Source organism: Cololabis saira, chromosome 14 (assembly GCF_033807715.1).
Source record: "Cololabis saira isolate AMF1-May2022 chromosome 14, fColSai1.1, whole genome shotgun sequence".
NCBI classification, from domain to species: domain Eukaryota; kingdom Metazoa; phylum Chordata; class Actinopteri; order Beloniformes; family Belonidae; genus Cololabis; species Cololabis saira.
Genome location: NC_084600.1, coordinates 36755640 through 36782043, shown reverse-complemented (window position 1 = coordinate 36782043; position 26404 = coordinate 36755640). Strand labels below are relative to the sequence as shown.

Genomic DNA, 26404 nt, shown 5'->3' with positions numbered 1-26404 from the left:
AGTTGGTGGGGAATCAAGGATCGCTCTTGGGTGAAGTTGAATTAATTACATTTATTTCTAGTGTCAGAAAGAGCATTTTGCTCTTGCTGGCATTGTGTATTGGAAAGGTTTACACACACACACCAAAGGGAAGGGATTAAACTTCTCCTCAGATGTTTCTTCCAGATGCCTGGAGGAAAACGGCCCTATGAGCATGGTTTTTAACACACACACACACACACACACACACACACACACATCAGCTGTGTCCACACCTCCAGACTCATTCTCGCACACAAAGTGCTCCACCCGCCCCCTATTAACACACTCACACACACATATAGAGGGGGATCTCTCTCTTCTTGCAGGAATCTATTATTAGATGTTCAACCCAGAGACAAACTAATGACACACTGGGATGAATCACCATAGCTGCTGCCTCCAACTATCATTACACTCTCAGCACTGCTACAGTAGACAGGATGCTGGCCACCACGCAAACACAAACGCACTCATGCCATCAGGCTGCTTCGACTGGTGCAGCTAAAGTCCTCATCCATTAGGCGTAGAGGCCCACCTAGCCTCAGGTTTTCAGGAAAATAAACCCGGATTCAACTAAATCCGGGTGCTTTTTGTTCAATTTCAAATTACACCCAGCTGGATGTTTAACCTAAATACAGTTTTGTATTTGGTATGAATCAAAATGCTTCTCCAACCACGTATGAAAAGCTTTCCGAGTTACAATCACAAGAACTCATTCCTCGATCCAATGGGAGCTTAAATTGCACGAGCTGTTGTATTTAATTTAACACGCTGAACCCACGCAGACATCCATCTGACGCTTTGGTTACGTCTTCCAGCTTTAAATCGGTCACATTTCTACCAACATTTGATGAGAAGCAAAACCAGCAGGTGGTGGGACGGGAGGGGGTCTGAATATTCACACAATGGTTTGTTTTTTGTTAACTAAAATGCCATTTGCACTGGCCCAAAACACACAGCAGAGTTTAATTATTACAAAATAAATAAATAAATAAAGACCTTAGTCTCTAGACCCTCCGTCTCATCAGCCGTGTTTCCCTTTTGGTATTTAAACCATAACCATTATCTGATTTGTAATGCTCACGTGGAGGTATTCACTAGATCAAGATAAAGTTCAGTATTGAGATGCATACAAATAAACGACAATTCTTCTCATTTTCCACTAGAAAGAACACAGATTATAACAATTCCTGACCCCTTTGAACCTGCTAAATTATGCAGTTTTGACCTCAGGGTTACAACTTTTTCATCTCTTTTGCAACATATCCAATTACGACAGAGTATTAGGGCCAAACTAAGACAAAAAAAAAGGAAATTACGAAAATAAAGTCGTAGAATTACCAGAATAAAGTCATAATGTTGTGAGAATAAAGTCTTAATATTACGAGAATAAAGTCGTAATATATAGTATAATATATAAATATAACTTCACAAGATGCTCAATATTCCTCATTTTAACACAGGGAGAAGATGCTCTTCCTGTTAGAGTTCTCATAAATTACCACTTTATTCTTGTAATATTACGACTTTATTCTCGTAATGTTACCATTTTATTCTCGTAATATTACGACTTTATTCTCGTAATGTTACGACTTTATTCTTGTAATGTTACGACTTTATTCTCGTAATATTACGACTTTATTCTCGTAATGTTACGACTTTATTCTCATAATATTACGACTTTATTCTATTACGACTTTATTCTCGTAATGTTACGACTTTATTCTCATATTATATGACTTTATTCTATTACGACTTTATTCTCGCAACATTATGACTTTATTCATGTAATTTTACGACTTTATTCTCATTATATTATGACTTTATTCTCGTAATTTCATTTTTTTTTTGTCTTAGTTTGGCCCTAATACTCCGTCGTATCCAATAGACCAAAGGCATTACCGAAAACATTTTAAACTCTTACCTAAATAAAGAGCTAAATAACATGGTGTGGGTCCAGTTGATAAAACTGGTGCACTGATTAGCTGTTTCATTGTCTGAAGCATTATCATCAAGGCCTTCGGCTTGACTTGTGTGCCTCCTGGTTGCACGCAGACCTGTCATTATTACGAGAATTTCGGCCTTGTTACTGTGACGACTGTTTATGATGTAAAGAAGCTTCACACAGTCAGACACCTCGTCATTGTTTCCCTGCAAGTCCCAAAGCGCACACAGAACACAGGTTGAAGTAGCTGCAGCCAATGCTAATGGACGTTTAAGTGATACATTAGATCGTGTATCAGCTCTGAATGAGACTCGATACATGATCTGTGTTCTCCCAAACTCCGGTACATAAAGGAGGAGTCTGCAGGGTTGACTCCAAACAAATACCCCGGCAACTCATTTCTAAACATCAAACCACTCAAGGCAGACGCCACTGAAACCTGAAACAGAGCACATGCTTGAGCGATGGAATCAAACACTTAGACTCATGCACAAATACTGGTTACTTTTAGGACACGTGATAGTGTGAGGTACCATATCGACTTGGTTAAAACGGCAATGACTGATGTTTTAAGTCACTTAGGAACTATAGAAAGCTAAATACGCTGAAGGGAGCTACTCAGATTTGAAATGATTAGTATTACTCTGTGCTCATACAAGACTGTCTCAGAAAATTAGAATATTGTGATAAAGTTCTTTATTTTCTGTAATGCAATTAAAAAAACAAAAATGTCATACATTCTGGATTCATTACAAATCAACTGAAATATTGCAAGCCTTTTATTATTTTAATATTGCTGATTATGGTTTACAGTTTAAGATTAAGATTCCCAAAATATTCTAATTTTTTGAGATAGGATATTTGAGTTTTCTTAAACTGTAAGCCATGATCAGCAATATTAAAATAATAAAAGGCTTGAAATATTTCAGTTGATTTGTAATGAATCCAGAATGTATGACATTTTTGCATTACAGAAAATAAAAGGACTTTATCACAATATTCTAATTTTCTGAGACAGTCCTGTAGATTGTGAAGACAAAGTAGCAGGGACGAGGAAATATTAAATTTAGCAGCTGTTTATTTTTTGATGTCAAAACAATAAAACTACTGAGCTGAATGCCATGATATCTGAGGGTAGAAGGGGAAACTCTTTATGGTTTAGTGCAGATCTGGATCACTGTCTTCCTAGTTTAGACACAGATTCCTGCTGCTGTGCTGCATATGGGAACATATTGTTCTCGAATATAATTAACTGTCCCGTAGGACTGTTAAAAACAAGCACTTAAAGGAGGTTTGGAGAAATTACAGTTTTGGTTACAATAAAACCTCAGCGGACTTTCAGTTCGGAACCGCAGATGAGTAATTATCTAATTTTGAGCCATCCATCAACCTCGAGCTCTTCACATATTCAACCTTCTCCACAATTCGCAGCTCAGTCATAATTTACATCCTTTTTTGCTACCGCAGATCAGAGTTATCATTTCAGAGAATGTAACCTTGGCCCATCGGCCGAAATGAATGATTTTTCCTGGAAAGATCTCAGTCCATGGTTCCTCATTAATCTAGTGAACCTTGAAGTTTTTTCCTTTAGTGTCAAAAAATTAAAGCTTGAACGGCCTGCTTTTGTGTACATAAGACACTAGTGCCTGCCTTGACCTTCACTGCCGTTGTTTGGGGTTTCCTGTAATAAACAGCATCATGGACAGAGGCCAAGGAGTGAGTCACGGGCTCTAACAAGCCAAATGTATAATAAAGTATATCTGCCAGAAAGAGACCGGGGGTTATTTCACAAAGTAAGCTGAGTCAGTAAGCGGCAGTTATTTTGGTTACAGAAAAGTTTCACACATCTAAATTGGATTTGCGCCATTTAAATGACTGTAAAAACTTTAGTCAGACTTAATCCGCAGCAATAATTACATTGGTACACAAATGGCTGTGAAGGTTGATGTCCAGCTCTGAGGTGAATTTACGCCACAGCTTAAGCCTGGCACGCCCCTCCCGAGATATGTAAGGGTCAATGACGTGACGCCTATATTTTCTGAAAAAACATACTTTTTTTTTATTCATAAAAAGGTTTAAATGGATAAAAAAATACCATATGTATGACCTACCTGTCCCACATATGGACTCACTTGAGTTTTACAAAAAATACTAGTTATTTGGGATTTTGTTGTCGTTTTAAGCGTCAAAATGTCATGTGGTGCGACCGTCCGACCATGACTTTGTTTTGAAACTCTAAATGTAAACTCTAAGTTTGATCACTTTAAATGTTTTTAAATCAATCTTCTGCCCTATCTGGCATGATTTCCAAAATGTCTTGTAGTGTGTAAGATTGCAACACATTTGTATTTATATTTCCATCATAATATACAAACAAAGTTTGACTGATGATGTCCATTTTATGAAATATCATGTGGCGCGACCATTAAAAAAACAACCATTTTTGTATAATACTGAAAAATTGTAAAAAAAAAAAAAAAAAAAAAAGATGTTAAGGAAATTAATTCATTTTAATATGAATCATGGTTGCATCACATGACCTTTTTTAAGGCTAGTGCCAATTCAACAAAAAACTCTGAAATCACTTAATTTAAAATTTTAATATGAATTTATGTGTACACAACATTGTTAATGTTTGAACTACTGCAATAGATGTTCTTTTTTTTATTATTTTAAAATTGACCTGTTGAAAATCCTTATTCGTCATTGACCCGTAACTATATTGCAACAGCTGAGACCAGTTGGTTTTGCGTGTCTTGTTGATTTTTGTCTGCATGTTTAGGCAGAATCTGTCTTTGCCAGCGAGACTTTAGATTTGATGAGAATAACTGTAAATACTCTCTGCAGCGTGGGTGAGTCATGGCCATGGTATGTTGATTTTGGCTTTTTGTTTTTCCATTGTTTTTGTTAAGACTGTTTTCTTTCTGACCCGTGTTTTTTCCCTGTCCAGTCCTTGTCCTCCGTGATGGTTCCACCGGTGTCTCATTAGTCCAAATCTCTTTGTCAGTTCCCTTGTTCAGGTTAACAGGCCTGGGTATCCCCTTGATATCACTTTATTGGGCTCCACATACGTCCTACGAGCTTCTGTGAGACATGTGTCACTATGAAGGAAGCTGGTCACAGTAGCTGTACTGTAGCTAACTCTGTTTATGAGGCCTACTACGTGCAAATGGCAACTGCAGAAAAAGTGTGTAGTACATACTGCAGGACATACTGTATGTTACTTTGTAAATAGCATGTGCAGTGTGGGGATTTGACAGTTTTTTCAGATTTAAAGGATTTTCAGTTGTCATAGAAGGTAAAATATTTTCCAGAGCTACAATAAAAACTCAAAACTCTCACTTCAGTAGGTGTAAGTTTGCACAATATAAAATATACTGCATTATAAGTTCAGCATAAACTAAAGTATATCATCAGCAAAATGCATTGAAATCATAAATATGTCAGCTCTCCCATTGTGTCATGCTCTTTTTTGTCATTTTAATGCACTAAAATAAAAACATTATTAAAACAGCTGGTGTATGTATTATCTTGTGACCTCAGTGTTTTAAATTTATGATTAGCTCACTTCACATGAAATCATCTTTGTGGGATGAAACATTAATCATTGAATTGCCAAATAATACAGTTTTATTTGACTTATATTTCCCACAAACTCCAGGTGGACTAAATGGAAGCAGTATTTTATCTTAATCTCTTATTTTACATCACAACAACATCTTATGGAGACAGTCCAGAAACTGGTTAGAGATAAAGTTGCCACTGGGGAAATGTTGTTAACTGCTGTTCCCTCCACAGAAATTGAATATGAAAATGTAACATCGTTATCGTATTTCAGAGGATTCATTTTGAGCAGCGGCTCCAGGTGTAAACGTCCTGGTAACTTTTAGTAAATAAGTGCATTTCTTTTACACAGCATCTTTCATAGACATGAGTCACAAAGTGCTTCACAAGGCAGATACAGGACAATGCAGGAGAATTAATGGAGCACATTTAAAGCACAGCGTTACAACTGCAAACAAAAACCTAAAACCATTTGGCATCTAAAAGCCTGTTAAAAAAAAGTCTTCAACAGCTTTTTAAAAGCATCTAGAGTGAAGTTGTTATTACTGCAAAGGAGCGATTGTCCGTGTCTTTAAATGTGTTTCTGGGACCACAAGGAACCTCTGACTTGTTTCAGACTTGTTTCTGACCCAGGTGGAAGTTTCACTTCGCCTGACAGATGCTCTCTCGTGTAGAATGTGAAAATTACTACACCAAAATCTGTCTCTGTGTTCATACCTGAACATTGTTTTAAAACTATCTTTAAAAAAATAAAGATGTCTTTTTAAGCAATAAATGGACAAGATATAGTGTGCACCTCTGTCAACTTCCATCTCTGTGCAGCAAGATCAGACCTGAAAAGGCTTAAAAAGAAAGCAAACAGAATGAGTCGCTCCTCCGCGGAAAAAGGCCCGGTAACATGAGCACTTCCTCTTCCAATATTCCGACTGATCTGTCATAAGTCTTCTGGTCAGACACGTTCGCTAAAAATAATGGGAGAGGTTGTTGTGAAACATATGAAGATCTACGGTTTGGCTTAAGGCTTTTCTCCCATTATGGGAGTTTTTACCTGCCATTGTTTATGTAATAATCGCTCGGGGGTCATGTTCTGGGTCTCTGGAAAGCGTCTAGAGACAACTTTGTTGTATTAGACGCTATATAAATAAAATTGAGTTTAATTTAATCTATATCTTAGTGCAAAAACTGCACATTTACTCTCACGTTGCCATCAGTCCTCAGAGGTAAGCATGCCTGTAAAAGCCTGTAAATACTGAGAGGGGGAGGGGGCAGCAAGCTGTGCAAGATGTTAGGGGTTTAATGCTCAGTGACCTTATATCCACCGGCCAATCAAACCTGGACCCCTTGAGGAAAACAGTGTGAATATATGATGACTAATATTGATCTGAATCTGGCAACTCCAACAGGTTCAATACACAGATTCCATCCAGAATGCACTGAAAGTGTGACAGCATCATTAGCCGATCCATCAAGTCACAGACATTTGCTCTCAGTCACTGCTGGAGTGACCCAAGACTTACAAAGTTCTTGGAGGGCGTGCATGCAAAGCGGTTGGTAAAGTCATTTTCAGACGTACGTGCAGGCAGCAGTCCCCCTGCCACTTTGTGCCCTAGATGAGTCCTTCCAGCTTGCCCTTCCCAGCACAGTTTCTGCACCTATTTTGGATACAAAACCAGGCCAGGCAGCGGGGCTCAGGGCAGCGTTCTCAGTTTTACTGTTTCTGCCAAGTTTGTGCACGTCTCAAATGGAAGAAATTCACTCGGGGGGGCTTTCGAAATTAAAAGCATGCATTTTATAGAGGAGCTTTCTCTCCCAGCCAGTGTCGTGGCTGTTGACACACATCTGGGGGTTCCTTCTCTACTCTGCAGCCTCCTTAAAGGAATGCAAAGACATTCAAGGGAAAGGATTGACCTGTCAAATCTACATGCATTATTTTCAGTGAAAAAAAAATAAATAAATGAATTATGATTTCAGTTTTCGACCAAATTTCGCACAGTCTCTGTTGGATTTGATGGTGCACCGACCGACATAACCGGTGAGGTTATTTTTAGCTCCCTTGAAGATGCGCTCAGCAGTGATGGCGATGGCTTCCTCCCCCTCCTACACTATAATGACGCTGTTACGCAAAAGCAGGGGTTCACCTTTTTTGCACCTCCAGCTCTGTCTATTAGTGACAGGAAAAAAAAGAAACGAAATGATGCATCACACAGAAACGCGTGACACATCACAGACACAGGGGAAGAGGCGACTTTTAACTTCTGCTTTACGGGCTCGTTTTTATAATAATAATAATAATAAAAAATTGTATTTAGCCTATAGAGCGCATTTTCACCTGAAGAACAAGTCTCAAAGCGCTTACAATAAAGATTAGAAAAAAAGAAAAATAGAAAATAAAAATAAAAGAGAAATAAAAATAAAAAAATAAATTAAATTAAATTAAAAAAGCTAAATTAGCAAAAAAGCACAAGGACATTCTAAAAGACCAGGACATCAGGGATAGGCTTTCTTAAAAAATAACGTTTTTAAGTTTCTTTTAAAACAGTCTGTGGTCTGGGGGGGTCCTCAGGTTTATTTCCCCTCAACGTTTCTGCAGAGACACTTGTGTGAACTTGATGCGGGACACACCCTGCACCCCAGGGAGCGGGTGGCCGGCACCCTGCGGGGTTCTAGCCGGCACCGTGCGGGTTTCCCCGCATCCCTGCGCGGTGCGTCCCCGGTGCGTCCCCGGTGCGTCCCCAGCCGGGGGTCGCAGCCTGCAGGGCAGGCGCGCTCCTGCACGCAGCTCCCCGCAACGCACCGACCTTCAAAACCCCGCAAAACACTGACACGGAAACATGGGCATGCCGTAGGAGAAAGTGCACACTTAACTATTTGTAGAGGTGTTGCAGACACAGGTCGAGGCACTCTCCCTCAATTTCGTCCTCAGACATCAGGTCCGACAAGGGGCGCATCGGCACCGGGTCGCAGTCCGCCAGCGGCATCCTCATCTCCCGGACAAACAGCTCCAGGAACCGTCGGAAGGTTTTCTCCTCTGTTGCAGAGCCGGCCATCATTTCTCATTCCTGGACAGAGAAGACACAGGTCCTGCGCGTCAGTGACACCAACTTGCCGGGTTTAAATGGAGACCAGAGTCGGTGCACTGACCCAAACTAGTGCTGCGCTGCAATAATATACTACCTGAATAAATGTGTACTGCCGGAGAAGCGGGGCCGTGGACGAGCAGTGCAGTTCTGCAGACCTGAGCGGAGTAGAGGAGCGGAGGAGCGGGGCGTCTGGGATTATCGCCTACTACTGGACGAGCTGTCACCGGCTGGACCGAGTCCCCATTCAGAGCCGAGCGGGAGCGCGCAGCGCGTTATCAGGGATTTCGGCTGAGCGGAGGGCGGTGACGTCAGAGGGACGTAGGTCGTGAACGCGCACGCCGCGCTGCCTCCTCCTGACGTAGGAGAGCTTTACTTAGACATTATATATATATATATATATATATATATATATATATATATATATATATATATATATATATATATATATATATATATATATATCCCACTTATTTTGGTCATGTGAATTCAGTTATACATTTTGGAGGGACTTCCACAAGTATATTGTTGATTCTGTCTTTTCTGATTTTCATCTTTATTTTAAGAATGTTATTTTTGGTTTTCATAATTTTAATCACAAAGATAGGGACGCTGTCTTTTTTATTAATCTGTTTTTATTTTTAGCTAAATTTCACATACACAAGTCCAAATTCATCCACAGAAAACCTGAACTCCTTGTACTTAAAAAAGAACTTGATCTATATATAAGGACAATTTACTCATCAAAAAACAAAAAGGCACAAAAAACATCTGTAAATTGTTCAATTTGACTACATGAAACCTACTCTCGCACATTATGTTGTTTTTATTTTTATTTATCTGTTTAATTTACATTCAACTGTCTTGTTCTTTATATATTCTTTTTTTTATTTCTTTTCTATATGGTGCATGAATGTCTGTATTTGTATGTTACCCTTGTTCTTAATTTTGCATTGTATTTTGAGATTTAAATAAAGAATTAAAAAAAAGAAAAAAAAAATATATATATACAATATATATATAACCATAATACCATCAGGAAGGTGGTTCACCATGTAACGATTAGAACAAAGCCAAAAGAAACATTTATTATTAATTTCTTGATTATCCAAGATTCCACATCCACAAATCCAAATTCTTACACAAAAAACCCTCTTTTTTTACTTTTCATTGTGAATTCAATCAGTATCTGGACTCTATTAAGTTTTCTACTAATTCAAAAGCAATCAAAACCATAAATGTATGTAAATGTTTTGGCTTTCTGTTATAATTTCATCCACCCCTGGCTGGTTGTAATGTGTTGTGCTTTTTGTTTTGTTTTTCTATTTGAGTTATACTCTTTATATGTTATAATTCAACTTGAAATTGCATAATGTGAAGATTTGTAATCATTGTACTTTTTGCAAGTGTTAAATTAAAAAAAATAAAAAAAATCAGGAAGGTGGTTCAGATGTTGGGATGTGTGAGGAGTTAGTATGACGACCTCATTGAAATAAAAGTACATGTGTCTGTGTAAACTGATATTAGAATATTTTTATGGTACACAAATAGGTCAACCTGGAGCATTTTAGTCTGATATGGGCAGTACTCGAGTTGTAAAAAAAAAAAAAAAAAATCAGGGGGGATGGTGGATTTTATCATATGGGGACAGATAATTTGTGCTGATTACAAATAATATAATATATAACAAATAATAGCACTGACCAAAACAGCTGCAGAAATACTGCAGGAATGACATAGCAGCAGTTAAATGCAGCCTTCTGTAAGCTTTAAATATGGGCTGGGCTTACATCAAATACATCAAAACACAAAAATAAAAAACAGTTTTCTGAACTTATCAATATGACTCTGTCCTTCACAGGATAAGTAAAATGGATCACTGCAAAAACTCAAAATCTTAACAAGAATATTTGTCTTATTTCTAGTTAAAATGTCTCATTTTAGTAAAAAAAATCTCATTACACTTAAAACAAGACTCATCACTGGAAAAAACAACAATTTTCACCTGTTTCACTTGAAATAAGTAGAAAAATCTGCCAGTGGAACAAGATTTGTTTGCTTGTAATAAGAAGATAAATCTTATCCCACTGGCAGATTTTCCTACTTACCGGTATTTCAAGTGAAAATTTACTTGAAACAGGTGAAAATTGTCAAATAAGTTATTTTTCTGGTGTTATTTTTCTGGTGATGACTCTAAATGTTGAAATAGCAGTAAAACCACATTCATTGATGAAATTACATAAGGGATGGAAAGGGGGGATGGCAGTTTTACAGGGGGGAGGATTTTGACCATTTTTATTTCAGGGGGGATGCCACCCCCACTCATCCCCTCTCAACTCCAGTACTGGATATGGGTTTCTGCAATGGGTCTTACAATAATGTACAGCATTTACACAAACACTTATAAAGTACTTATATGTATTTGATATAGTATTTAGTATTTATTCCTATATATGAAGCACATTTTTATTGCAGCACGTTAATGAAGGGGCAGTATTCAATTGGCTAAGGACACTTGAACATAGGCCATGGAAGTGGGATCTAACCACATGAGCAAGGACGCCCTATTTCCTGGAAAAAGAAAACAAAACGAAGGACTTATTCTGTATTGGAGGATGTATAGCCTGCTTCTCTCAGTGCAATGCTTTGTTAATGCTTTACCACCAGAGTAGCAGTGTGTGTTGCATAGAACTAGACAAGGGCCATTTGCTGTTTAAAACTGCAATAGAAAATAAGCCCCATCCATTTATAAGGAATTTTAAAATGTCACCATATAATTAGGACATTTTAAAATTAGATCTTAACAAAGGGGACTTAACATATAACAAGATGATTGCATTAGATAATTATGGAACATTAAATTCAAAAAGCTCCTGACTCAAGCTGGGGCATGAAATTAATTCAGACCTCCATGCATGCTTTTACATGTTTGATAATAAATAAATACCGGTACATGTTTAACTATGCAGCCTACAACTGGCTTTATGTCCAGTTAAGTCCAGTGCACAGGAGAGTTAACAGGTAAAATATAAACATAAAGGAAAACAAGGAAGAGGCAGGAATGGAAAATTGACTTTCAAGATAACTGCACGGAGAAAATGTCAAACTAAACTAAACTTTTTAAAAACAAGAAAAGAAAAGAAACACTTAACAAAGTACTTGTGAATGGTGCCAACTACCTCCAGCATCATATTCATTCTGTTTTTCCCAACCCCAATTTTTTTGCAGGTATTTTTTTTATACATTGTCCAAAAAAAACAACAACACTATTATGTAATTCTACTTCATGGATAAATTATCTCATCCATGTTCTAAACATAGACTAGAGCTTCTGTTCTTTACACAGTATTCATATATTTGTAATCCCTCAGAGTATAGAGAGGGTTTATCCAGTCCATTAAAAGGGTGAATAAACATCTCCACCCTTCACGGTGTATGTGATTTAACAGCTCACCAAACATAAATAATTAAAAAAGATTATTCCTTTATTTTTCCATACTCTTCAAGTCACAAAAAGCAATATTAATAATGATACCTTCTCCCTCTATGAATCAGCAGTATTATTTGATATCCTAAAGGTTAAACGTCTGAACTCCAGCAGCCAACTTGAGATTAATATATTCCTTTTATACTACAGAGGATGCTTCAGTTCTGTTTTATACACTCAGACCATTTTTAAATTGCAGATCTGAATTGGCTAGATGTGTGAGTGTGCTCCTTTCAGAGAGAGTAAGCACCTGTGAGAGGAAGGCTTTTCAGAATAGCTCCAGTGTTATCCACCTGGCACACAACCGCTCTTCATGTGGCTGGATAAATGACTCCCCATGCTGAGAGAGGGATTACTGCACAGCAAAGGCTCCTCCTGTATTCATCCCACAATGGAGTGTTTTCTTATTTATTTAATTCATCTCCAACCAGGTTACAAGTGGAGGCTATTACTGAATAATACAGATATGCTTTTGGCCTTGGATGCCTTGAAATTGGAACTTGTTATGGTCATTATTGAAGGTTAAGTGTGGCAGTATTGGATGGTGGCATGACTAGAAATCAAAGCATCTGGACATTGAACACCAATTTGTACACTTATCCTTTGGGCAAGTGGCATGCACAATACTGCACTTCCTGAAATGTGATTAGTTAATAATGGCTACTGGAGGGAGGAAAAGAGAGATGTACATTGCTTTTGGAGGTAACAATGGCAACAACCCCCTGACCCATCTTCACAAGTTCTGTGGACATCAGCAATAGTTTTAGCTGAACTCAATCATTGATATGAACGACAAACTTGCTTTTGTTACTGAAAGTGTTTGGGATACACTAAGTAAGCAGGGTCACCATCAATATTTATAAATCTATCTTCTTTTGAGATCTTGCAGAGCACCGGGGTGCACCAATTTCCATGATCACCTCAATTTTGTTCAAAAGAAAAGATTATGAAAATGAAAACTCCAATCCCCTGCTTTACTAGAGAAGTATTTATTATGCGTAACAAAAATAAAAAAGTGCAATGAGAAAAAATAAGCACTCACAGACCTTGTGTTAGCCCTAAGTTTTCTGGACAGTTCTGACCACAGAAATCTGTAAATAATACTTGACTTGTAAAAGGTGCTTTTGGGGTAAGAGTTGTGCTTTGTGAGACCTTCTTTACATTATACTATGCAGCCCAGGGTTTGAGGAGGAGGGAAGTCATCTAACACTATCTGGATGTTTATAAAATAATCTAACCTCTCTATTTAAATAACTCCTAAAAAAAAAAATAGAAGCGAGAGGTTTATGTATGTAATGAGGAATGCTATCCCAACTAATTAGGACCATCACAGATGGCATGGAGGAACCCTGCAGGCTGCAGAAAAAGGTTTATCAGAGAACTGACATACATACTCAAAGTAAGCATCCATCGTTGAAGATGACATACTTTGGAGAGCTACAGTCCAGCCCACAGCTGATATCACGCGGAGGATCTTCACACCAGGCTTCCTGTGCCTCCACTGCAGCCGTCTATAGGCTTCCCCCCAGCACATCATCATGCACACAGTGCTGGAATAAGACAGGTGAGTTACATAAATGTGTTTAAGACAGTTATTCCAGATATTTCCTACTTCTACCCCTTATATTTATAAATTAAACATTTCTTATTTAACCCTTCCATATTTATCTGAAATCTGCAATTTTCTGCAATTGTTTTTCCCATCCATGGTAAAATCAATTAATCAATCAATATTCAATAAATAACAAATAAAAAAATCCATGTTACTACAATAAAATAAAGCTATTTAAATGTGATTAAACTGTGGGTTATAATATATAATACTTAAAGTAAGGACATTTTCTTTTTATAACTTAATTAGGCCACATTCTACCAATTACACAGTAGTTTTACTTCATGCAACACTTGATTATTTTGCTTTTTCAAGAGGAGTTAATCAATAAATTTACACTCGCTGGTCACTTTATTAGATACACGTTGCGAGTACTTGGTTGGATTGTTAAATTCAACAAGCTGTTAGAAACATTCCACAGATATTCTGGTCCATATTGGACTGCGTCGTACCGTTACTGCAGATTTTTCAGCTGCGATGGATGGATCCGTGATGCACATCTCCCTTTCCACCCCACCCCAAAGGCGCTCTTTTGGATTAGGATGTGGAAGCCATGGGAGTGCAGTGACCTCAATGTCATGTTCAAGAAACCGGTTTTGATATTATTTGAGCTTTGTGACATGGTGCATTATCCTGCTGGAAATAACAATCAGAAAATGGCTACACTGTGGTCATAAAGGGTCATAAAAATAAAATTTAGCAGCTGAAATCAAGACTCATCAGACCAGGCAATGTTTTTCAATTCTTCTGTTGTCTAATTTGTGGCCTCAGTTTCCTCATTTTAGCTGACAGGAGTGACACCCGGTGTGGTTTTCTTTTGCTGTGGCGTATCTGCGTCAAGGTTCAATATACTCTGCATACCTGTGTTGCAACAAGGGGTTATTTGAGTTACAATTGCTTTCTATCATCTAAAACCAGTCAGATTCTCCTCCGGCCTGTGACATCAACATGGCAGCGTCAGCTCAATGAATTTTTCTCGCCAGTCTCTGTAAACCTTAAAGATGGTTGTTTGTGAAAATCCGAGTAGATCAGATGTTTCTGAAAAAAAAACCCATACCAACCTATCAGACGCCCTCTTTCCTATTCTGATATTCAGTTTCAACCCCAGAACACCACATCACCACATCTTGACCATGTTCACAAGTTTGTTTAATTGAATTTGAATGGAATGAAATTGAGTGTCTACGAGATGTGTCTCTAATAAAGTGTGAATTGAAGTGATTAGATATTATTGTTAAACGGGAATCGAGGTGTACGTAACGACGTGGCCAGCCAGTGTAGATCAATATGTTTTTGGAAAGAGGAGGAGGATAACTTATGACGGAATAGCGGATGACACCACTTTGTTCTTAAAGGACACTGCACAGATTCAGGCAGTATTGAATGAGGTATCTCCGTTTTCGAAAGCCTCCGGTTTACATTTGAATATGAAGAAGTGTGAGTTATTGGCTATTCATGATCACCCTCTTGATTAATGTGTATAATATTCCAGTAAAGAGTGAAGTTAAGTATTTAGGGATCATAGTCACAAAAAATAAAACTGTCAGAGAAACTTCTAATATAGTAAATAACATACAGCATTGTAGGACTATTCTTAATAGTTGGCTCCAAAGAGACTTGTCCATTTTTGATCGAATATTGCTTACTAAAATGGAGAGTCTATCTAGGCTTATCTATCCAGCCTATTCATTGGATATACCTGACAAATTAATCAAGAGAATTAATCAAAATAATTTCAACTTTATTTGGAAAAATAAGCATCATTATTTAAGGAGAGGTGACATTGTGAAATCTATTGAGGTCGCTCAGTGTTTATTTGATGAAAATGTTCTTTTGGAATGTATAATGGGCCTTCAGTGGTGTAAAGTAACGAAGTACAAGTACTTCGTTATTGTACTTAAGTAAGATTTTTGAGAATTTGTACTTGTATTGATACTTTCATTTTTCTGTACTTCTTTTCTTTTACTTCGTTACATTTTCAAGGAAAAGAAATCGTACTTTTAATCCGCTATATTTAAAATTGGACACGTCGTTACTCGCTACAAATTAAAGTCTTACATTAAATGAAAATGAATTTTATACTTTGTACTTTTTACTTTTACTTTTGTACTTAAGTACATTTTACACCATGTACTTTTGGTACTTTATTATATTTAATTTGAGGTACTTTTACTTAAGTAATGTTCTTAATGGGTACTTTTTACTTTGACTTATGTAATTTTCAAGCAGAAAATCTGTACTTTTACTTAAGTACAATATTTTTGTACTTTTTCCACCTCTGTGTGCCTTGTTTTTTTGTAAAATCAATGAGAAAAAAAAAACTAACTTATGACGGAATGTTAAAGCTAACTTCGCGTTTCCGCGGAAGTTTTGTCGTCGGGAACCGGAAGTGTAAGCGGAACTGCGTCCGTCCGTGTTTTTGCTCCGCTGCTCGAACATGAAGGAGGCGGACATGGCGCTGCCCGTCAGCCTGGCGGCTCTGCTGCAGGCGGACCTGCAGGAGGACGCCGCGTACCGGGACGACGGGCTGTGCGTGGTCGGTATCCTGGGCAAGAGCAGCCTGCAGGCGTGCCCGCTGAAGGAGTCCCTGCTCAACAGCCTGGCCGACAAACACGTGTTCCCGCAGCTGGCGGAGGACGACGGCGGCTCCGCCGACAGCCTCATCCAGGCTCTGTACCACCAGGAGAGCCGGGTGCTGTACCTGCTGCTCTCCTCCGTGGGGGACGGCCGCCAGCTGCTGCGGGCCTGCCGGGCTCTTGCCGCCGACAGCGGCCACGCCGAGGCTCATGAGCTGTGGAAGGGGCTGGAGAGACGGCGCTGCCTGCAGCTGCTCTACCTGTTCTCCGTGAGCCACGTGTTGCTGCTGGTGCACCCCAGCCACAGCTTCGACGTCACCTACGACCGGCTGTTCCGGGCCCTGGACGCCCTGAGGCAGAAGGTGCTGCCGCTGGTCCGGGCCGCCATCAAGGACTGCCCGGTGTCCAAGGAGTGGAAGCTGAACTGCAGGCCCTGCCCGCCCAGGCTGCTGTTCGTGTTCCAGATGAGCGGATCCCTCAAGGTCTTTAAATATCCACTGGGCTTACATCAAATACATCAAAACACAAGAATAAAAACAGTTTTCTGAACTTATCAATATGACTCTGTCCTTCACAGGATAAGTACAATGGATCACTGCAAAAACTCAAAATCTTAACAAGAATATTTGTCTTATTTCTAGTTAAAATGTCTCATTTTAGTAAAAACATCTAATTACACTTAAAACAAGACTCATCACTGGAAAAAACAACAATTTTCACCTGTTTCAAGTAGATTTTCACTTCAAATAAGTAGAAAAATCTGCCAGTGGAACAAGATTTTTTTGCTTGTAATAAGAAGATAAATCTTGTCCCTCAAGGTCTGCTGCTTTAAACTGCTGTATAGCCTACGTGTCATATCTACAGATTAAATTAATTAAAGGGGCTGTAGTGGCTATTTGTCCTCCAGGTGAATTATAACAAAATAAATAAATCAAAATATTCAACTCAAAGTATCAAACCATAATAAACAAACGACCACTGAGACACCTAGGGAGTGGATTTACGCAGGATAAACAAAGTCCATTGTCCAGGCAAAAAATAAAGTTTCCAGAGGTTTATTTTCCTGGCAAACAAACGAACAAAGATCTCTGACGCCTCTCCTGCCCTGGTAAAAAACCATCTGCCCTCCCAGATGCCTGGCTCACCTGTGTCTGCCAACCTATATATGTACGGTAGTCTCACCTTACACCAGTACCTTCAAAATAAAACATGGTAAAGTAACAAAATAAACGTAATCAATACTAAATATCATAAACAAATTAAAAGTGTATTCCCAAAACTAAACCACAAAAACTAACTAAATAATAAATGATTAAATAATACAAAAGTGACAAATAGCTCCTACAGGGGCTAAAACCGGATGGTAAGACAGTTTGTATGCAAATAATTAAGTGAAAGCAGGACATAAAAATGAAAATGAAACAAAAGAATAACACAATAACCAGGTGCAAAAAAAGTCTAATAACAGTCCTCCTGCGGGTTCGAGTCCCGGTGTCGTGCCAAAAAGTGATTGCCTGCCAGAATCTGATTTCTTCTGATTTCTGGCCGCGGGAGCGCGCACAGCAGTCCGTTGAACGATAGTGCTAAAACGTCAGATTTTCAGATTATGAAGCTCAAGAATGAGATCAAGTCATATTTAGGAAGAAACAATTTTCATTAACTGTATTTGGCCTTCAATCAATTTTTGGCAGGTGAAAATGCCTATTTTGTGTTGTAATGGTCCTTTAAAAGAGTTGAAAGCAATCCTGTGAGCTCTAGTGTTTATATTATGAAGCTCAAGAATGAGATCAGATCAATCAATTTTTGGCAGGTGAAAAGACCCGTTTTCAGGGGAGAAATCAGATTCTGGCAGGCAATCACTTTTTGGTACGACACCGGCCTCTGCCCCCTTCCCGTCTGCAACTTCAATAGAGGACCACTAGAGCCACAAAGAAATCTTTAAAAAAAAGTCTGGATATACTAGCAGGAAATCATGTTCTTGAATTTATGATTGTTGAAAAATTAGTGTGATGACTCCTGCAGAAAAACTATACATCCCATAAAGTGGATCAGCAAAACATCAACAGATTATTTAACTGTTTAAAACAGAAAACATTAGGACATTTCTGTGCCCCAGTGTAAATTTGTATTAAAACTGAAGAATGGCATCAACAAAGCTGCTTGATGAGAGGATCAAAGATGAATGAACTCATAACAGGACAGCTGTGAGAGTCTTAATCGTTTCAAGAAAGTGATGCTGCATGTTTCAGAAACTATCAATCTGGCAGATATTGTGAACTATAAAACCCTCATATTCATTTGAATGAACTATCTTTATTTATGTGTTTCCTTTTATTTTTTCCCCAAAGATACCTGGGAACGGCCCGGAGTCTGGAGGAAACCCAGACAAGCCCAAAAAGCACTCTCCCCGGAGGCGGCTCCAGCACGCCCTGGAGGACCAGATTTATCGCATCTTCCGTAAAAGCAGAGTTTTGACCAACCAGAGCAGCAACTGCTTGTTCACCGTGCCCGCCAACCAGGCGTTTGTGTACGTGGTGCCTGCAGCCGAGGAGGACCCGGTGGGAACCTTGTTCAGCCAGCTGCGGTCCAACTGCATCTTGACCGAGCAGGACACCACGGTGCCGCCGGTAACCGGGCCAAGGCGATACCAGCAGACGCGGCGTTCGGCCCGGCAGCAGAGCTACGGCGGAGACTCCAGCAGCGTGTTTGGGGTCAGTCAGCTGGTGGACTGCAGCCTGAAGGAATTCCTCTGGCAGCACGTGGAGCTGGTGCTGACCAAGAAAGGCTTTGACGACAGCGTCGGCCGCAACCCACAGCCTTCGCACTTTGAGCTGCCAACGTACACCAAGTGGGTCCAGATCGCCTCTAAACTCCATCAAGTCCTAATTAGTAACACGGACGAGGAAATAGCCGAGCTGGCCACAAAAGTGCAAAGTCAGGTGAAGGTTTCGGAGGGGTTTCTCGACGCTGACGCAAAGTTTTCCGAGAACAGGTGCCAGAAAGCTTTGCCGCTGGCTCACAGCGCTTACCAGTCCAACCTCCCCCATAACTACACCACAACAGTGCACAAAAACCAGCTGGCACAGGCGCTGCGAGTGTACAGCCAGCACGCCCGCGGGGTGGCGTTCCAGCGCTACGCCCTGCAGCTCCACGAGGACTGCTACAAGTTCTGGAGCAACGGCCACCAGCTGTGTGAGGAGCGAAGTCTGACTGACCAACACTGTGTCCACAAGTTCCACCTCCTGCCCCAGCCAGGTCGGTCCTTCATACCCTTATCCCCTTTGTGAAAATGCACTGACTAAAATCTTTAGTTGTGTCTTTTTTTTTAGTTTAGTTTATTTCGGTCATGACATCACTAAAAAAAAAGAATAAAAATGACAACAAGAAAACTAATACACTGTTCAAAGAAAACATTACAAAAAAATTTCCAAGAAATTTCAAGAAATAAAAAAAATTAAAAATAAAGGTGCAGTCTACATGTTTCCTTCATCCTTAAAAAATCAAATCAAATCACCAATTAAATAAATACCCAACTCAACATAGCAACCATCACCACTCATTAATTTGATATAAAGAAATCATCCTTCTTTTCAATGTTTTTTTAAATAAGGTTAAGGTTCTACATAAATTTCAAATCTCTATTTAATTTATTCCATACATCCCCCGCTGCCACTGTAGTGCATCTCAGTTTGGTGTTGGTTCTGATTGTCGATTTCCTGTATCTGCTCTCCCCTATGAGGTTGTAATGGCTTTGTCTTAAATTGAACATATTTTGAATACAGTCTGGCAGCATGTTATTGTTGATTTTGATTTTTTTAAATTTTAGTTGTGTCTTAATTCTATTTTCTGTGAAGTGTTATAAATAACTGTCATAAACTAAAACTTTATCTGACCAAGAGTCCAAAGCATTCAGGTGACTGATATCCACCGACACAGCAGATGTGTAAGATCTAATGCTAATGATCTAATATCTGCAGGGGAGAAACCAGACATGGATCACAACCCACCCATCCTGAACCACAACAGCAGGGGGCGCTCCACCAGCTCCTGCAACTGTGGAAGGAAACAGGGTCCCCGTGACGATCCGTTTGACATCCAGGCTGCCAATTACGACTTCTACCAGGTCAGGTTTCATGCTGCCGCGTCCAGTTGAGGACCAGATCTGTGAACATGCACCTCTGATTCTGTTTATCATACAAGTCCTGCACCGTTTTACAATGCTGCTTGCTTGAGGGGCCACTGCTACGTTTCTGGTCTGATTGAGTCGTAGTGTAGTTGACACTGTGAAACTCTTCTTAAGCGGCACAAATTTACATCAGTTTTAATTTTTTTTTTATGTTTATTTACAGCTTCTTGAAATAAGATAAATACTTTTTGGTTGCTAAACACTCCACTCTTTACACCATGTGTCGCTTGGTGCCAACATGTTTGTGCCAAGTGTATTCAGAGATTTTTCACTCAAAACAACTTCCTGCTGGCACTCAAAAGGAGACGAGCAGGAGTAAATAAAAACAGTCAAGTCAGCACCAAAGTCGCTGCTGATTTGAGATGTTGTCCCATGTGTGGTCCAGTTTAGGAAAAGTGCTTTTAGCCAGTCTGCATTTTCAATCAGGGCTGCTCGTGAGTGGAACTTCAAACCAACTGAGATTAGAAACCAATCAAATTATTCTTCTTTTAAATTTTATTTAAAAAAGTGGTTAATTAGTGGCCAAGGCTGTCAACATTGAATTTTAGTGCGTAATTTTCCTGGTTTGCTGCCCTGCCCGTCGGTGTTTGTCTGATGTCACCTGTCATGTTGTCCTATTAGTTTGTCTAGTTACAATGTTGCTTTTTGTGCATGGCTTTTTATTCTGTGTTTAGTGCTTTTGTCTTGTGTTATTAATGTTGATGTTACTGTTGCTGCTTCATGTTCTGTTTTCGTTTGTAGCAATTGTCTGTTGTTGAGCTTGTTAACGTGTGTGTGTGTGTGTGTGCGTGTGCGTGTGTGTGCGTGCGCGCGTGCGTGCGTGCGCGCGTGCGTGTGTGTTAGCTTAGTTTTTTACCTTTTAATTAGTGATGCACCAAAATGAAAATTTGTGACCGAAAATAATAATAAACACTTGGCCCAATACCGAACATGGTTCTTGGCAGTTTTTCATTTATTTTGCCAATTTTTTCACCATTGCATAAATCAAATAAATTTGATTTAGGCATGCTTTTACAAAATTACAAGGTAGAAAAATATTTATTGAACATAAAAAACTGAACATTTTTTAATTTCCCAGCATTATGTTGTTTTGGTTCCACCTCCTGGTGAATGTTAGGTAAAATTCTTATGGGGTTAGTTTTTGGTTGGCCAACCATTTATGTAGTGCACAACGTTACGGGACGGAGCGGCCAGTCTATTTCCTTATTTTACAACGCTGTTATTAATTGTTCGGTTTTTTTCCCCACTTATTCCACCGAACACCGAAAGTGTTTTTTTTGCCATTTTCGGCCGAACAATTTCGGTTACCGAACAATCGGTGCATCACTACTTTTAATCTTTATTCTGATGTAGCCTTTTTATTCGGAAATGTTTTATTGATTGTATCTAATAATTTTTCTTTTAGGTTGACTATTTTTACACCAGTCCAGGGACAGCAGATGCAAAATAGCCTTTTTGGCTAATTCCGGCACATTTTACATTTGTTTAAATGTATTATTAATGTGCATTGTCCCCGTTATCTAAACCTTTAAATAAAAATAAATAAATGTGTATCACCAAAGTTCTGCATCTGAGCTTTTTCCTTTTTGTTTTGTTTGTTCCTGAACAGATGATGGAAGAGAAATGCTGCGGGAAGCTGGAGAGGATAGAGTTCCCTGTGTTCCAGCCCAGTACTCCCGACCCGGCCCCGGCGAGCAACAACCCGGCTCCACGCCCCACGAGTGACGGGTCGGGAGACGCCGAGAGGCTAAAGGAGCCAGGCACGGCCCACAGCCACACCCCCGGAGACACCAGCCTCAGCCTGGCCCTGAGTCTGGGTCAGTCCACCGACAGCCTGGGGCCGTACGCGGACGGAGACGGAGCCGAAAACCACGTCCCGCAGAAGAGGCCGAGCCTGATCGACCGCCAGCCCTCCACCGTGGAGTACCTCCCCGGTATGATGCACTCCGGCTGCCCTAAGGGCCTCCTCCCCAAGTTCTCCAGCTGGTCGCTGGTCAAACTGGGCCCAGCAAAGTCCTACAATTGCCACACGGGCCTGGAACACCCCGGCTTCCTCCCCGGCTCCTCCTTCCTCCTGCCGTGGGACCTGGTGATCCGCTCCAGGTCCGAGGAGGACGCGGGGCTGGCCGAGTCTCTGGACGGCGGTTCGTCCTCGTGGCCCGCTCCCAACAAAAGCATCATCGGAAAGCGAAGTGGCGCCGGAGGACTCGGCAGGAGTCGCAGGAGGGACGACATGGCTCGGATGTTCGTGGGGTTCGAGTACGAAGACAGCAGGGGGAGACGTTACATCAGCTGCGGGCCTGATAAGATAGTGAAGGTTCTGGGACCGGGCGGCGCCAAAGATCCCGCCACCAGGGTGTTAAACACGGACATGCCGCTGTACATCCCGTCTCCCTCCCAGGGCCGAGGGCTGAAGCCGCACTTCGCCCAGCTGTCTCGGCTCTTTATTGTTGTACCTGACGCGCCACTGGAGGTCACTCTGAACCCGCAGGTGAGGAACTCGCCTCACGGTCGTCGTAATGATCTGTTTTGTACCCCATTAACCGTAATACCTGGATGTTTTAATTCAAAATTATAAAATTATTATTGAAATACAGCAATCCTTTTTTTTTTTATAATTATTATACAAGGCTTCAAATTGCGGAGATCAGCACCGCCCCACCGCCCCACGAGTAACTGGATTTGAACGGGAGAATAGGTGCAGAATACGACGGAGTATTAGGGCCAAACTAAGCCAAAAAAATTTGGAAATAACGAGAATAAAGTCATAATTTAATGAGAATAAAGTCATACTGTTGCGAGAATAAAGTCGTAATAGAATAAAGTCGTAACATTGCGACAATAAAGTCGTAACATTGCGACAAAGTCGTAATTTATGATGATAAAGTCTTAATATTATGAGAATAAAGTCGTAATATTATGAGAATATAATTTATGAGAACTCCAACAGGAAGAGCTTCTTCTCCCTGTGTTAAAATGAGGAATATTGAGCATTTTGTGAAGTTATATTAATAATATATTTAATATTACGACTTTATTCTCAAAATATTACGACTTTATTCTCGTAATATTATGACTTTATTCTCGTATTATTATGACCGTATTCTCGTAATTTCTAGTGATGCACCAAAATGAAAATTTGTGGCCGAAACCGAAACCGAAAATAATAATAAACACGTGGCCGAATACCGAACAATACCGAACATGGTTCTTCAGCAGTTTTTCATTTATTTTGCCAATTTTTTCACCATTGCATAAATCAAATACATTGGATTTAGGCATGCTTTTCAAAGAAAAAAATCTTTTACAAAATTACAAGGTAGAAAATATTTATTGAACATAAAAAAATGAAAATTTTTTAATTTCCCAGCATTATGTTGTTTTGGTTCCCCCTCCTGGTGAATGTTAGGTAAAATTCTTATGGGGTTAGTTTTTGGTTGGCCAACGATTTATGTAGTGCTTAACGTTACGGGACGGAGCGGCCAGTCTATTTCCTTATTTTACAACGCTGTTATTAATTGTTCGTTTTTTTTCCCCACTTATTCCACCGAAAACACCGAAAGTGTTTTTTTGCCATTTTCCACCGAACAATTTTGGTTGCCGAACAATCTCGGTTACCGAACAATCGGTGCATCACTAGTAATTTCCATTTCTTTTTTGTCTTAGTTTGGCCCTAATACTCCGTCGTAGCAGAACGTTTTGTCGACATTAGAAAGAAGGAAAATTTGCAAACTTAAATTTGCCAAGCTGTTTTAAGTACATGTACAGTACATATTAGACAGTAACGTTATTGACACACAGGAAGTGAAGAAGCAGGGAGACCGTTTAGCCAATCAGAATGCAGAACACAATGCCCAATGCAAATCCGTGAGGCAGCGAGACCGAGCCGCGTTATAGCGAGGGATTACTGTATACAAGAATATGATGCTTTCATCGTGCCAGTAGCCCTTTTTACAGACTTGTTACATCTTTCACTTCCAACCTACAGGAAGTACATCTGTAGGTGATTTAGCATCTTCTTGACGATGTCTTGATGTTTCCAGGTGCAGCCCGGCGCTCCTCCGTGTCCAGTTTTCCACCCAGAGCACACAGATGTCGTGTTGCCGCCTGACGGTTTCTGGGTGTTGCGCTTCCCTTACTCTTACGCGACAGAGCGCGGCCCCTGTTACCCCCCCAAAGAAAACCAGCCCCTCAACAACTACAAGGTCCTGCGAGGCATCCTGAAAGCGACGACAGCTACACCTCCCCCACAGTGACCCGCCGGCTTTCAGGAAGGACTTCTCATCCCTCTGGGATTAGTCTTTGGTTTTGTTCTAAAAATTGATTTTTTGTTTGATTGTTGTTTTTTTTTACCGTTTTTTTCTTGTGTCCGCTGTGATGTAACCCACAGTTTGGAGGATCTAACTATATCTGTGCACACTTAAAGGGGATTAAATTAATTCAACATTTTCTGATTCTCAGAGGAGGAATAAAATATTCCTCATTGTGTCTAAACTTTATTTTTGAGCACTAAGAAAAGAGAGCAACATACAGACATTAAATGTCATGCTTCATGTTATTTTGATGGGTTTTTTTTCGGGGGGGGGGGTTAACTTTCCACCTTGCAATGTTAAATGCAATGTAAATATTTAAATACTGTATATTCAGCTCTACGAAAGTAAGCTGTTCATTCCTGCTCGGACAAGTTTTGTTTTTCTTTTTTCCTCCTCAAAATACATAATCTGGCACTTTTTTTTTTTGCGAGTATCTCTCAGAAGCAGCCAGACAGATCAATGCTGCCTTAATCGTATTTATTGCTTATGTCAAGAGTTAACTGATGAAGAGCAGAAGATGACTGCCGATGAGTCGGACCATAATTCCAGACTTCATGGATTTCTGCTTTTGTCTTTTAACATTGGTTCACAGTTATGACTCTCTGACATCATCCTGTTGAAGTTCAGAATGAACTGAAGTCACTTCTGCGTGTTAACCAGCGTTGGCCCTTCACCCACTCGACCTGCTCCCACATTTTACACAGACGATAAAGCAGAAGTCAACGGCTGTGAACTGCTCATGAGAAGAGAGGCAGAAAAGTTTTGTTGCCTTTTTACTGTGTGTTAATGTTGCTTTATTTTATAAAAACACAACCGTCTGCAGTCGTGGCTACTCCTTAGATTTTTAAATTATACTGTTCTGGAGTAAAAACTGTTCTGGTTTTCCTGTAAATAAAAACAACCTTGTCAGATGTTATTTTTAGAGTTTCTGTTGTCTTCATTGATGGCGTCACCATGAATCAAAGCCATAACGCTTTTACTCCTATTTTCCATCTTGTACTTTTCTGTATTCAATGTTTTATGACTTTATCCTAGCCAGCCATCCTCATTTTTCTCATTAAATGAATGGCTGTGGCCGGCCAGGCTACTATAATTAATCATAAAAACGGCATAAAACCACTGTTAGTCAGGGCAAGTTTGTTTGTATAGCAGATTTCATGTACAACACAATTCGAAGTGCTTTACATAAAAAGATTTTTTAAAATGCATTAAAAAGTAAAGTTTAAAGGCAGAAAATTAAATTAAAAAGACAAAAACTAATGAGATGCAAGAAATAAAGGTTGCAGTGCGTTGTGGGAGATTACTGGAATGCAGCTGTAAATAAAAAGGTTTTCAACATTGACTTAAAGCGACTTGAGAGTTTCAGCAGCACTGATGCATTCTGGGAGTTGGTTCCACAGGCGCGCAGCATAAAAGCTGCCTGTTTGGTTCTAACTCTGGGTACAGAAAGTAGGTGTGACCCTGACGACCTGAGGGTTCTGGTTGGTTCATCGTGGACCAAGAGATCAGAGATGTAATTTGGCTTGAGACCATTAAGAGATTTATAAACCAACAGCAGGATGTTAACATCTATTCTGGGACAGACAGGAAGTCAGTGTAAAGATTTAACCCATAAGGACCCAT

The 26404-nt window shown here is 39.8% G+C and overlaps 2 protein-coding genes across 2 annotated transcripts in view; one reads left to right on the top strand and one right to left on the bottom strand.

The window, feature by feature from the left end:
• ppm1e (protein phosphatase, Mg2+/Mn2+ dependent, 1E) overlaps window positions 1-8854 on the bottom strand; it is a 58607-nt gene extending 49753 nt beyond the window's left edge. The window contains exons 1-2 of the mRNA XM_061739269.1: window positions 8705-8854; window positions 8396-8589 (exon numbers count right to left, since the gene is read on the bottom strand). Coding sequence (XP_061595253.1) covers window positions 8396-8580 — 185 coding nt within the window. The 5' untranslated portion in view covers window positions 8581-8589; window positions 8705-8854. The remainder of the gene's footprint in view (window positions 1-8395; window positions 8590-8704) is intronic.
• A 7269-nt stretch (window positions 8855-16123) lies between these two features.
• Window positions 16124-24724, top strand: smg8 (SMG8 nonsense mediated mRNA decay factor). The gene is made up of 5 exons (XM_061739175.1): window positions 16124-16764; window positions 18631-19537; window positions 20260-20405; window positions 22078-22959; window positions 24512-24724. The coding sequence occupies exons 1-5, from the start codon at window positions 16144-16146 to the stop codon at window positions 24722-24724; spliced, it is 2769 nt and encodes a 922-aa protein (XP_061595159.1). The 5' UTR covers window positions 16124-16143.
• The last annotated feature ends 1680 nt before the right edge of the window (window positions 24725-26404 follow it).